Source organism: Medicago sativa, chromosome 3 (assembly GCF_051527215.1).
Source record: "Medicago sativa cultivar Bolivia chromosome 3, Bolivia_mono, whole genome shotgun sequence".
NCBI lineage: Eukaryota > Viridiplantae > Streptophyta > Magnoliopsida > Fabales > Fabaceae > Medicago > Medicago sativa.
Window position 1 is genome coordinate 98,520,474 of NC_140751.1, and position 13,501 is coordinate 98,533,974.

A 13,501-nucleotide genomic window follows, 5' to 3' on the forward strand; every position below is an offset into this window, starting at 1 on the left:
AACACTTTCTCTCACTAAAACCTCTTCTTATTCTTCTCCCTACTTTGAACGTTGATGTCAAATTCTAGATCTTTCTTCAACATCTATCCATTCGGATTTGCATTTTCACACAGCTTCAATTTCCTCATCCATTTTCTCCAATATCTTCATTTCTGAAGCTCAATCTGGTCAGTGAACGCTTGCATTTTGATTTTGATTTCGATTCCTTCATCGTTAACTCTCCGATCTACAAATCATGTTTATGTTTAAATGTAAATTCTATTATGAGTTTTCAAATTACTTTAAATTTCAATTCCTTAATTTTTTTTTTCTTCCTTTTTTTTGAATTTTTTACTTTAATTGTTTGATTTTGAAAGGATCGAGTCTGTTAATATTTCTCTATTTCATTTGTAATGCTGCCATGTGTTTTATCCATGTAGCGGATCCCACTTTGTGCGACTTAGGTGATTTATTTGAAATTTGAATTAAATTTATATTGATTCATGTGTTTCTTTGCAGGAAGTTTTGCTTGCGAAATTTTATAAAGGTGGATTAGGGATTAGAATGATTTGGAGGACAAATCGTGGAGATAATTGCAGACAAGTGGAAATTGCGGTACACTATGGGAAGTGAGACCACAATTCCTGCTCTATCAGATGGTGTACAGAAAATTAGAGCATTACATGGGTAAATCTTACAATCATCTTTTGTTTTACTAACATGCTTGATATGCATTTGTTGCTTTAATCTCAGATACCCCTTTTGGAAGTAAATTTTAGAATCATTGATATGTTTAAGTTTGGAGTTGTTATTTGCTTTTTTTGAGCATGAAATGATTTATTACCAAGACCAAGCACTGGATCCTTAATTTCCCAATTATAGCTTATTGTATCCATCATTACAATTTTCCTTAAATTTGCCTTTATTCTTAGTTTCATCATAATTGTTTCTCAAATTTCTAACAATTGCTGCGGTAGATCTTTTAACTGATTAACTAAGAAAACACATTTTATAACCTTTTGAACTTTTAAATTAAATAATATTGCAAATTTAAAGAACAAACGCATCTTTTTACCAATAACAGAAAACCAAGATTATAAGCACATGCTAATGCCTTTTTAAGCTAGTTGAAAAGAGGTCTGAAAGAGTGGTAAGTGGTAACATTATACTTGTGACATTATCCTATCACATTTGTGACATTTTTCTGTCACATTGCTGTTAATTTGATTTGTTCAACAAAAGTCAAATAGATTTACCCGTCCGCTGTACACTCCAACACTTCCAATTGGTGCCACATTGCTGGCTTAACACCTGAGTGTGAAGTTGCACAAGAAAAGGCAAAATGAGGCACTCTCTAAACTTTCTCAACTTCAATGGGGTGTATCCACTTTAATCTCCAATTATTCATCAAGGTCACTATACGTGGTCAATCAATGGTGATAGCTTAGCTATTATAATGAGATTGAGCAGCTGCCAAACAAAATTGAAGATTATGAAAATTTTATATGCAAAAGGCAAAAGACATGTAGTTTATGAGGATGAGGATTTTAATACATTTCTACATGAAAATAATTTTGTGCAATCTATAACATGTCATTATATATTTATAAGCAGTGAAATGAGTTTACTCTTACAATAAAGCACGTATTTGCAGGAGGACTACTGGCCCTACAAGGCGCTCCACTAAAGGACAATGGACGCCTGAGGAGGTGAATTTTTAATACTTTAACATATTACATCTTTCTAAAGTTTGGTAATATTGCTCTACGGCAACTTTATTTGTCTGTTTTAGGAGACGCACAATAAAATTTTGTATCATGTGAAATTTAGCATCTATAGGACTTATTGTGTTAACTTTTTCACTTTCAATCATTATAGTACTACTAATAGTTATTGTGCAGACTTTGAAGATCATAAATGGATAAATAATGCAATGGCTTTTTTTTTTTGTATACATGTGCATTTAGAAATTTTACTTAATTTTTCTTTGAATTTCTTCTATGTAAAAAAGTATTATATGATCAAGTGAAATACATGAATTCTGTGTATGCAGGATGATATATTGAGGAAGGCTGTTGAGCGTTTTCAAGGAAAAAATTGGAAAAAAATAGGTAATATTTTCACGACATACTTCTGTTGGCGTATAGCTGCATAGTGGAGCATTGGTTGTGTTCAATTCTTCAAAAAACTAGCTTTTTCAGTTGGACCTTTACATGCTTAACTGAGGAGATTTAAAATGGGAAAAAGAACTGGTGTTTGTCGGGGAATCAATCTATATATTTGTAGTAAACTCAATTTATATTTTTCTGTAGTCTTTACACCTATTCAATATTGTTTTTTGACTTGTTATGACTGTACAATGTGTTTGCAGCGGAGTGTTTCAAGGATAGAACTGATGTACAATGCCTGCATAGGTGGCAAAAAGTCTTAAATCCAGAACTTATCAAAGGTCCTTGGTCTAAAGAGGTAATATCAACTTCTCATTTTTTGCCGGCGTAGATTATATACTTAACAATTTTGTGTTGGTTCTGACATGATAGTCTATTTTATCCATTTTCTGTTTGGATATCTGTTATTTACTTACCTACCAATCTGAATGCAAACAGGAAGATGAAACAATTGTTGATTTGGTAAACAAATATGGGCCTAAAAAGTGGTCTACTATCGCACAACATTTACCTGGACGTATCGGTAAGCAATGTCGAGAAAGGTATGGTTATTGGATTCCTAATAATTAATGTATGTTATGATTAACATACTTTATGTCCAAAAACATTAAACTAGAGTACAATGTATTTAATATTTATTCCGACTACATTTTCTTATTGCCAATTAGTGGGATAAGACTTGATTGTTGTTCTATTTTTTACGTATTGCACATATGTACAAATATAAATTAAATTGCTTGGGGGGTTGTAGTAGTCAATTCTCATTCTCGCTGATGATTTTTGAAAAATTATTAGGTGGCATAATCATCTTAATCCTTCTATAAACAAAGAAGCATGGACGCAGGAAGAAGAGTTGGCTCTAATACATGCTCATCAGATATATGGGAACAGATGGGCAGAATTATCAAAGTTTTTGCCTGGAAGGTAAATACACGTTAATTTGGTTTTTGCATTTCATTTAAATAAGGAACGAAGTTGAAAAGTGCATGCAACCATGCTCTCACTTCATTTTTGAAATCACAGTTTCTTATGTATTTTCTGGGGCTGATTGGCGTCAGGTAGAAAAAATATCTTTTTATCAAGAAAAATATCATGCCATCAGAATATGCATGTTTTTTCTGGGTGAAATTTAGATTCATTTTTCACTTCTGTTTATTAGTTAGCATTTAAAGTTGTGATTTTTCATTTTCTGATGTGGAAACAGGACAGACAATGCTATAAAGAACCACTGGAATAGTTCTGTTAAGAAAAAATTGGATTCCTACTTGGCGTCAGGCTTGCTTGCTCAGTTTCAAAATGTCCCACTTGTTGGAAATCCAAATCAACCTATTGCTTCATCCCCTGCAAGGTTGCAGTTTAGTGTAGATGATAATGGTCCTAGGGGCACGGAAGGTGTGGAAGTTTCACAGTGTAGCCAAGAGTCGGTTAACGCTAGTCACTTTCCATCTGGCAGAGAGTTGAGCATTGCCGTTATACAAAATGTGGAGGAGTACAGGCACAACGCAGAATCTAATCAAGCATCATGTTCAGAGCCATATTACATGTCTCTGGATGGTGTTACCCGCCAAGAGGTTTGCTCCTCTCAATTTCTTGAGCAAAAATATTCAAACAAACCTGGGAGTTCCTCCGCAAACGTGGACTGCCAATTTAATTTACATGCTTTGCCCGCCTCACTGGACTTTGGGCAGGAATCGATGCAGTTGCAAAATGATTCTTTAGCTTCTAGTGAAAGTCATGACATGATGATTGTTCCATATGAATATCAGCCTTCATCTATGGGCAATGCTAAAGGAGAACAAAACATGTTGATAACTGATGATGAATGCAGATTCCTATTTTCAGAGTCAATGAGCGATGAATGTTTTTCCTCTGGAGGAGTAAATAATGTTGACTTGTGTGGATACACTTCATCTCTTTGTCATTCGTCTTTACCATCTGATAGTAGGATGATAATGTATACTGCCGAAGCAAATCAGTTGGTCGGCTCTGAGGATCAGCAGTTTGTCTCGAGGGAAGATGATGTGAAAGATGATAGTTTAAAATTGGAGTCTGTAAGTAGTTCTGGATGTGGATCAGATACGATGCAAACTTGCTATCCAATTGATGAAAAGCCAAATGTGCATACACAACAGGAGGAAACAGGAGGAACTCTATGTTATGAACCACCCCGTTTTCCAAGCGTGGATATACCTTTCTTGAGCTGTGATCTTATACAATCTGGAGATATGCAGCAAGAATTTAGTCCCTTAGGTATCCGCCAGTTTATGATGTCTTCTATGAACTGTCTGACTCCTTTCAGATTGTGGGACTCACCTTCCCGCATTGATAGTCCGGACGCTTTGTTAAAAAGTGCTGCTAAAACTTTCACAAGTACACCGTCCATAATGAAGAAGAAGAAACGAAACCGAGACCGAGACCTTTTATCTCCACTATCAGATAGAAGAATGGAGAAGAAACATGAGATTGACATGACGTCAACTCTGATTAGAAACTTTTCCCGTTTGGATGTCATGTTTGATGACAATGAGACTCAAGGTATTGAAGATGATAAAGAAAATCGTGGACCAGCTTTTAAGGTGGAGGATAAAATTAACTCTAAGGAGAAGAATGAGCAGCCTCCGCTTGATGCCGATTCTAAGATGAAGAATGATATTGATACTACTGCTGAAATTGTAAGTACTACTTTTACTATTCGAGAACCACCATGGTCCTTGCCTGTTAAGAATATTAGTAGTTGTAAATACTAACTTGTCTGTTAAGAATATTAGTAGTTGTAAATACTAACTTGTCACTGCGCTCCAAAATGTTATTATTCTATTGTGGTCGATTGCAGTCCAAAGTTTGTAATATTGACTTGTTATTTTTATTGGTCAGGTGCAACAGCCTTCTCGAGTTTTGATTGAACATGATATGAATGATCCATCGCTGTATTCTCCTAATCAAGTTGGTTTGAAATCAGACATAGTTCTAAGTTTAAGTGCTCGAAGTCATAAAAAATCAGTCTCAAGATTTAGCTCTCCTTGTGTTCGATTAAAGGAGCACGAAAGACTCTCAGTTTCTGTTACTTGTGTGCAATCCGTCTGTTCATCATCAATCCCAGGAGAGAATATGGGCGATCAAACCGGAAATGATGATGGTTTTGAAACAAATAGCATGTACTATTCTTTAAAATGATTTTATTGTTATCTAATTTTTTTTCAAAGTTTTTAATGGATCACATTGTTTTTGAGTAACTTCTTGTTTGGTTTCAGTTTTGGAGGAACGCCTTTTAGGAAAAGCTTTGAATCACCTTCAGCATGGAAATCCCCTTTGTTCATAAACACCTTTTTGTCTAGTCCTAGGATTGATGCTGAAATTACTATCGAGGTACTATATGTTCTGTTGATTTAATTTACTGTTGTTCTGAACTATTAGTTTCTTTCTCCTCGATTAAAGAAGTGAGCATGCCTACAGGACTACGGATGTTTCTTTAGCCCGGGTGATAAAAGCGGCTATGATGCACTTGGATGGATTAAGCAGATTGGTGAACACACTGCTGCTCAATATGCCAATGCTCTAGATGTTTTAGAAAATGAAACTCCTAAGGCACTACCAAAAGATGTCTCTGGAGACAACCAGGAAAACAACGATCCTCATAATCAGCCTGGGAACCATTCTAAGTCACCTTCAAATGCTTTGGTAATTGTTTCCGTATTTTTTCAACAAAATTTCAATTTAGTCCTAAACTTGTTAGATTGAGAATAGTTTATATTTATTAGTTCAGAGACTAGTTAATAGAAAGTAATCATTTAGGAGTTTTTTTTTTCTAGTTTTTGTCAGTTATATATCTAATAGCATAAAGAAATATATTTGTTTTCAGGTGGAGCGACGCATGCTTGACTTCAGCGAATGTGGAACTCCAAACAAAGGTGATAAGGGCAAATCCTCAGCTATGAGTGTTTCAAGCCCTTCTTCGTATTTGTTGAAGGGATGTAGATAGATAGCTGCCTGTTCATTGTTATGGCTAATGCCCTCAGCTGTTTTGCTCTTTGATGAGTATACTTTATATATATAAAATGCCGTTTATTTATAGAAAAAATTATTTTGTTGTTAAGCTTGTAGTACAAGACTTGAATTTGTAAGTTTGTAACAACAACAACAAAAAAAATTATCCTAAGTTATGATGATTCTTGATTCTCCGGGTCCGTTTAGAACGTAAAAAGGTAGAGGAAAGATAAGCAGAAGAGGGAAGCGAGGAAATAATAGTTATATTTCTTCTTTGGTGTTGATAGGTGTGGCAAAGCGAGTAGAACCCATGTGTTTGACGGTATAACCCGCTATTTTAAGTGGAACGGATTGATGTTTTGAACTCGGCCATTCAAGTTGGTCCACTCTGTTTTATCTACCGCAAAAATGGAGCAGCGAATGGAGGATTGACCAGTTTAAAAAAACTGTTTTCCCTGATGCTTTTTAAATTCGAATCAGTGAATCCAGTAGTTGTAGAATTTGTGCAATGCTGAAATAGGGACAATCCTTGCAAAATAAAAAATAGAATGGCTTAAGTTGCATTTGAGGTGCTCAGTTCTCACAACATAACCTAAATATCTGATTTATTTTATGCAGTTTATGTATTAAGCTGCAAGTTATGGGGCGTTCTGATGCTATAAAATGAATAGCACTCCGTATGTAAAATGAAATAGGGAGAATTATTGATTATGTTTGTTTTATTTATTTATTTCAATTTTAAAATCATAATTCTAATTATAATTCTTCCCCTATAAAAAAAGCCCTAAAGTTGCAAAGGGTGAATATATGGATGACTAAAATTCCTATCTTCTCTATTAAGAACTATACTTAAAAGGTTCTAATTTTATAAGAACTAAAACAAACATATTTAAATTCGTAGAATATTAATAATATCAAATGATACTCATCCCTTCTTTTTTTTGGTTACAATGATACTCATCCCTTCTGCGTTCAAAGATCATACAAATTAATCAAGACAACACAAGGAATGTAGATTTTTCTTTTAAAAAAGAAGGAAAAAATAATTTAAACCTCTCCATAAGTTTCTTTTTCCTTCCATGAGTTTGAATCATGCTAAAAGTGTTTATGAAATTTAGCTCCTACCCTCCTACATTTATTTATATTGCGTATGTGTGTATAATAAATTGAATTGGAAGGGTGTACTAGAATTATTAGGGGGTGCGGATAGTTGAAACCGAAAAACAAGAAGTGGGCTGAAGCAGGCCTTTCCGTTGGCAATTCCAAAACCCTAAAAACCCTACTTCAAATTTCGGGAAGTTTTACCCTATACCCCTACATTTGTACCTTCACCCTTACAAATCACTAATAATTCCAATTTTATCCTTCTTCCACTTAACTTTTACATCTTCCTTTTTTGAGTATGACTGCACTCACCCCTACATATTTTCTGGAAAACTATCACTAACATTTCCGGATTAATATATAGTTTCAGAAAACTATTAAAAACTTTCATGATTTGTTTATAATTTTCCAGAAAACTCATATGTACATTTCCAAAATTAATACCATAAATCTTGTATGTTGTGTTTATTTGTTTGTAGCAAACAACTTTTCCAGTTTAACTTTCTTCTAATTGCGTCCAGAATTATCTCTCAAAGCTTTTGAATTATAATCTAAATAAATGGAGTAAATGAGACATTAATTTGAATATTTGTCATCGGTGAATTCAATGCTTGACTTTATTTGTCATCGGTGAATATCACTAACATTTCTCAAAGATTTTATTTCATCGATGTTAATGGTGGATATTGACGAATGAAAATGAAATAGTGGATTTCCGATGCCTCTAATAAACCGAAAATGTGAAAATGATTATTCCGGAAATAAATATGAACTGAAATCAACATCCATGAATTTTTCCGGAAATGCAAGATCTGAACTGACAACGTTTCTATGTGTTTTCCGAACGCTAGATCTGAATCAGAAATGTATCTTTTAATCTTTCGAACACAAGATCTGAACTGGAAGGGAGGCGTTGATGATTTCGGTATCAAATTGTAGTCGGAAAATTAAAACTGCATATTTTTGGTCGATTCAAGCAAACCAAAAAACTTTAATTAATGTCTTCCGGAATGAATCTCCATGATCACTCGTTCTCTCGAACATGAACGATGAAAGTTGGACATGTTAAGAGACAAATAAAAAAATGAAGTGTTTTAACTTTATATAGAGGGTAAAATAGGTAGTTCATATAAAATGTTGGGGTGAGGGTATAAATGTAGGGGTATAGGGTAAAATGTTCCAAATTTCGACATCGCTAGAACCTTCCATTCTGATCTAGAACCAGGGCCTCTAGTACCCTATTAAAACCCTAATCCATTTCTTGAATCTTATTTCCAGAAAAACCTTAATTTATTATTTAATCCGTCAAACCTTCATCAATGGCTAAGCGTTTGATTCCAACCTTCAACCGCATCCTCGTCGAGAAAATCATCCCTCCTTCCAAGACCTCCGCCGGTATTCTTCTCCCTGAGAAGACCTCCCAGGTTTGTAGAAACTCTCTTCTTCATTTTTTTTATATATGTATGTCTCTGTGTTAATCGATTTGGATTTAATTGATTCTGGTTTGAAAACAGCTTAATTCAGGAAAGGTTGTAGCTGTTGGACCTGGATCGAGAGACAAATCTGGGAATTTGATTCCGGTGTCTGTCAAAGAAGGTGACCACGTTCTCTTGCCGGAATATGGTGGCTCTCAAATTAAGCTTGATGACAAAGAGTTTCATTTGTTTAGGGATGAGGACATTTTGGGCATTCTGCGTGATTGATTCATGGACTAGTGTTTGTGTTTGATAAAGTGCAAATTATGATGATTAGGTTTATTGAAATAACTTCAATTTAGTGTCCAATCTAATTTGGTGCAAACATTTGAGAGGGATTTTCATTTTTATTTTTCCTGAAATATTGTGATTTATGCCTCTTTTATATTCTGAAATATTATGGCAATGAGGATACTTCTTTTTCTTGCAGTGGTTGTTATGATTCTTATTCTGATTTTCATTTCATTTTATCAATGGTCTATTTTACATATACCTTGTTCCAACTAGTGTAATAATATTACCTAATTAGATCCAGAGACCATAGGAAGAAATACTACTATTTAGATTGTGACAATTCAAGATCGTGAGAGGATAACTTGTGCTCTATTTAGATTGTGCAGCGGATAGTGTGTAGAGAAAATTACACAATTACATATGTAATTCTTAAAACACTAGATAGTTGTGTTGTATATCAATCCATTGTAGCCTTGGAACATTCATTAAGGTCACTGTACCAGGCCAATCAATGGTGGTAGCTTAACTCCTATAATGAGATTGAGCAGCCACCAAACAAAATTTAAGATTTTTTCAAGTTTTATATGAAAACATTCATCAAGGCACCTGACTTATCAATAGTGTTGCTTAACTACTACAGTGAGATTGAACAGCCACACAGAACAGAATTGAAGATGATGGAAGTTTTATATCCAAAAGACATTTATAATGATGATGATACTTTGTGAAGAATATTGTTTGTGCAACCCATAGTAAGAAGTCATTCATTGTTTGTGCAACCCCCCATAGTAAGTCTTTGTTAGAGTTGTAATCATCTGGCTGGACTACGAACATTTTTTTTTTTTTACATCTATTAGACTTTATTGGTGATTCTTTTGACTTGTTTTTTTTTTTTTTTTGTCTATTAGACTAACAGCTAGAAATACAACATTCTTAAGGTGAATAAGTGAGAAATTTGGGTTATAAGGTGAATAAGCGAGGAATTTGGGTTCTAAGGTGAAATAGTGAGGGATTTAAGTTTGAACCCTAACCCAAGATTGAACTATGTTTACATGACTCTTTTGACTTGTTTACTCGATATTTATTTTTCTTTTACTCTGTTATTTCTTTTGCAATTCTCTTACTTTCGTTAAGTGATGAATCATGACTTTGACAACCTCGCTCAGCTTCACATCGTTAGGAATGGTTTAGAACAACAACGTAATCTTCAGCTTTATACAACATGAGAATCTATGCCTCCAAATAATCACATGGCATTGTAGAATAGACACACCTCAGAAAAGGGGAGGATTATCGGAGCTTGACACCCTCGATGCGATCCCTACACGTAAAAAGTTTCTAACTCATAGTTGAGGAACTCAACAAATTGCAAAGATACCTCGACAAAAAACATGCAAGAGGAGCATAAACGCAGTGTGAACTTTACTTTGGAGACGACCATTTTAACTTTTGTCCACCTGAGGAAGGTGTGAGAATACCAATATCAGAATCAATACAAATAATGCCGAATTAGTCCTTCGTTGCTTGGAGTTGTATACAACATACACTGACACCATATGTCATTGTTTATATATAATAATAATGGATGATTAATGACGTGTAAATATTTGCTATATGTCATTGTTTATATATAATAATAATGGATGATTAATGACGTGTAAATATTTGCTAAATTTAGTTCATTAATCATGTGGTTAATGAATTGACAATTTTTTTAACAGGATGTGAAGTTCTGTTTGGTGAATTAACAATCAAAACAATCCAATAGCAAGGGACGTAAATTAGTTATGAAAAAAACATTAGATAAAATTCAAGATTAAATTACATTTAATTGTAATAAATTGGTTTTTAAGTTTTTTTCCGTACCACTTGCGTTTTTAAGTTATTTAAATGTAACAAGTTAGTTAAGTATTTTTCGTACCACTTACCTTTCAAAAAAAAAAGTTAGTTAAGTATTTTTTTGTAATACTTAGATCTTTTAAGTTATTTTAATTGTCACTTTTAGACTCCGAATAACTTATATGATTTTTAGCAAAACATATATGATTTTTATTGTCATTATTTAAAATAATTTACATTGTCGACAAGAGATGTGTCTAAGAGAAGTAACTACACTTCTGCAATGTAGAAAACTAATGTTCGAATTTTAGACAGAAGGTGGACTCTCGTTTAATGTACGACGCACTTTAAATTAGAAAATCTTTAGCAAAAATAACCTATGAAAAATAAATAACTACACCCTCTGAACCAGGGTCCTGGCTATGCCACCGTTATGATGTATCTATATTTAATTTGTTAATTAACGGTTGATATTGTCCACTTTACATTCTAAAGTGAGTTGCTCACTTCAGACGAGTTGGATCAAGTGTAATTACCTTTAATTCATTTGTTATGTATGTGCATATGTAAGCATCAATTTATTAATACCGGTGATATTAGTTACTTTACTCTCTAAAGTAAATTATTGACGCTTAATCCTTTTACTTTTGAGTGGATTGTGAAAGAAAAGAAAAAAAACTTGTGTGAAAGTAGCATGACAGGACCCAAGATTCTATTCTATCCAGGTATGTAAGTATCTATGATATGATGATTGTATTAAACTATTAATTGATTGATTGGCATTGTTTGAGTAGTGTGAAGGAGAGGGACGAACTTCTTCTTTATTGGAAGTAGGTTGCTTGTATCGTTCAGGTGAATGTATGTGCATTGCATATGGAGTATTGGCATGCTTCGCTTTTAGTCCCACATCGCCTAAATATTTCATGGTTTGAGTGTTTATATAGAAGAGGCAGACATCAGGGCTTGTCCCTTCGGGGACATCTGATAAAATTGGAACGATACAGAGAAGATTAGCATGGCCCCTGCGCAAGGATGACACGCACAAATCGAGAAATGGTCCAAATTTTTTTGGATTTTTTTTTTTCCGATTTCTTCTTCGTTCAGGTACGTTCTTCTTCCATTTTTCTGCAAATTAATTTCGTTTTCCATTCGGTGGTTCCTCTTCTCACTATTTGATTTTTTCGTTTAGGGTTTTGTTTAAAATTTTGAAATTGGGGGTTAAAAAAAAGAACCCCCAAAAAATTGGGGGTTATTGTCTCCTTCTACTTCTTTCAACAACCTGTATTTCCATCAAAGTATTGTAATTCTTGTTCTGCTTATTTTGTTGGATAGATAGATGGGTATTACCATTGGATTGGGGATGGTCTTATTGTTCTGTCAGTATTGCATTATGCATAGATATTTTCGTTTCAGTATGTCTATTCAAATGCCTCACTAATCCATATACCATAGCTTTCAATTAATTATTCAATGAATTTTCTGATATATGTTGAACAAACAATCACTCGAGTCGAGTTGTTGAAAAATTGTGTCATCATTCATGATTTGACAAATATTGTTACTCAGTACTCGAGTCTGTATGTCATTCATTTAGACAAATTCTCACCCATTTTCCCGATCATGGGAAAAGGAAAATTTACAAGTGTAAAAAAAAAAAAACGCCTATTGTTCAAAATGTTATTCCTAATCTATGTCACTCTCTTGCAGCTGCAGATTTACAGCCCATTGAAGCGAGAAGTGATATGCAAAAAAACATCTTCTGTGCAAGGAATTGTGAGGCCACCCATTGGATGATCATATCCGAATTCTTCCTCTGCTCGACTCAACAAGTCTTGTAATGAAGTTTGGTTCAAGTAGGACATAGGGATCACAAACCGCTTCATTTCCTCTCCAACGTACACTGCAAGATAGCCCTTTGGCACATTTGTCGCTTTTGTTGATGCTTGGCTACTGCTAAAGGAAGCCCTTCTTATAGCTGCTGGTAAACGGAAGCCCATTTTAAATGTTTCAAACAACAGACTAAACCTCTCAAATTTAAGGAAAATAGTATTTATCTTTTGATGCTTTAGTATGTGAATGATTTGTGATGGTTGTGATGGAAAGTAGTAGTGTATTTATGGGTTCAAGAGTTTCTTCAAATCCATTTCTTTGAGAAATTAAATTATTGTTAAAGGATGGGCTCCATGAGATGAGGGAACACATGCTATTGTCTTTTGACGTCTCTCCATAAATCAAGGCTCAACAAGTTCAATAAGAGTACATATATAATAAGCCCCACCATTTGAAAGAAAGGCCAGTAGAGTACCCACTTGGAAGTCAAATGAGATGGCTAGATTTAAATTAAATTTCTTTTATGGATTGTCATATTTTTTAGACATGCATTAGACATGTAACGTGTGTTCTTCCTATTGATTGCGCGGCTCAATGCCGACATATAGCTAGCTACCAAAAATTTCTGTTGTAGTGTGAATTCTAAGGTAATGGCTAGTTGGCTCATAAATGTTAGGAGAGAACTTGGAACCTGTATCAAAGTCTTGGTCAGCAGTCAGAAGATAGTAGTACATGTTTGAACCCACAAATAGCAGAAAAGCTGTACTCTGAAAATTGGATTTTTAATTTCAACATCCGTATATATTTCGTTTTAAATAATCGCAGTCTTTTGAAGAAAGCCTAGGAACAACTGCTTTGACACGATTATAAGGAGGACTATAGATCAAA

General features: G+C 34.1%; 3 protein-coding genes and 1 non-coding gene across 4 annotated transcripts; 3 read left to right on the forward strand and 1 right to left on the reverse strand.

Annotated features, from left to right (window-relative positions):
• Positions 1-6,320, forward strand: LOC146942692 (transcription factor MYB3R-1-like). The gene is made up of 12 exons (XM_085756755.1): positions 1-167; positions 499-666; positions 1,634-1,688; positions 2,033-2,090; positions 2,351-2,445; positions 2,586-2,689; positions 2,943-3,071; positions 3,352-4,819; positions 5,022-5,302; positions 5,399-5,513; positions 5,601-5,825; positions 6,007-6,320. Exons 2-12 carry the CDS (start codon positions 602-604, stop codon positions 6,124-6,126), a joined length of 2,715 nt encoding a protein of 904 aa, XP_085612881.1. The 5' UTR covers positions 1-167; positions 499-601; the 3' UTR covers positions 6,127-6,320.
• Positions 6,321-8,428: 2,108 nt separating this feature from the next.
• Positions 8,429-9,139, forward strand: LOC146942693 (10 kDa chaperonin, mitochondrial-like). Its single transcript, XM_085756743.1, has 2 exons — positions 8,429-8,659; positions 8,750-9,139. The coding sequence occupies exons 1-2, from the start codon at positions 8,555-8,557 to the stop codon at positions 8,936-8,938; spliced, it is 294 nt and encodes a 97-aa protein (XP_085612869.1). The 5' UTR covers positions 8,429-8,554; the 3' UTR covers positions 8,939-9,139.
• A 2,609-nt stretch (positions 9,140-11,748) lies between these two features.
• On the forward strand, positions 11,749-11,851 carry LOC146942694 (U6 spliceosomal RNA). The gene has a single exon (XR_015033742.1). It is a non-coding gene; the product is annotated as a U6 spliceosomal RNA (small nuclear RNA).
• A 395-nt stretch (positions 11,852-12,246) lies between these two features.
• On the reverse strand, positions 12,247-12,955 carry LOC146942695 (auxin-induced protein 6B-like). The gene has a single exon (XM_085756744.1). The coding sequence runs from the start codon at positions 12,778-12,780 to the stop codon at positions 12,499-12,501; it is 282 nt and encodes a 93-aa protein (XP_085612870.1). The 5' UTR covers positions 12,781-12,955; the 3' UTR covers positions 12,247-12,498.
• Positions 12,956-13,501: the final 546 nt, after the last annotated feature.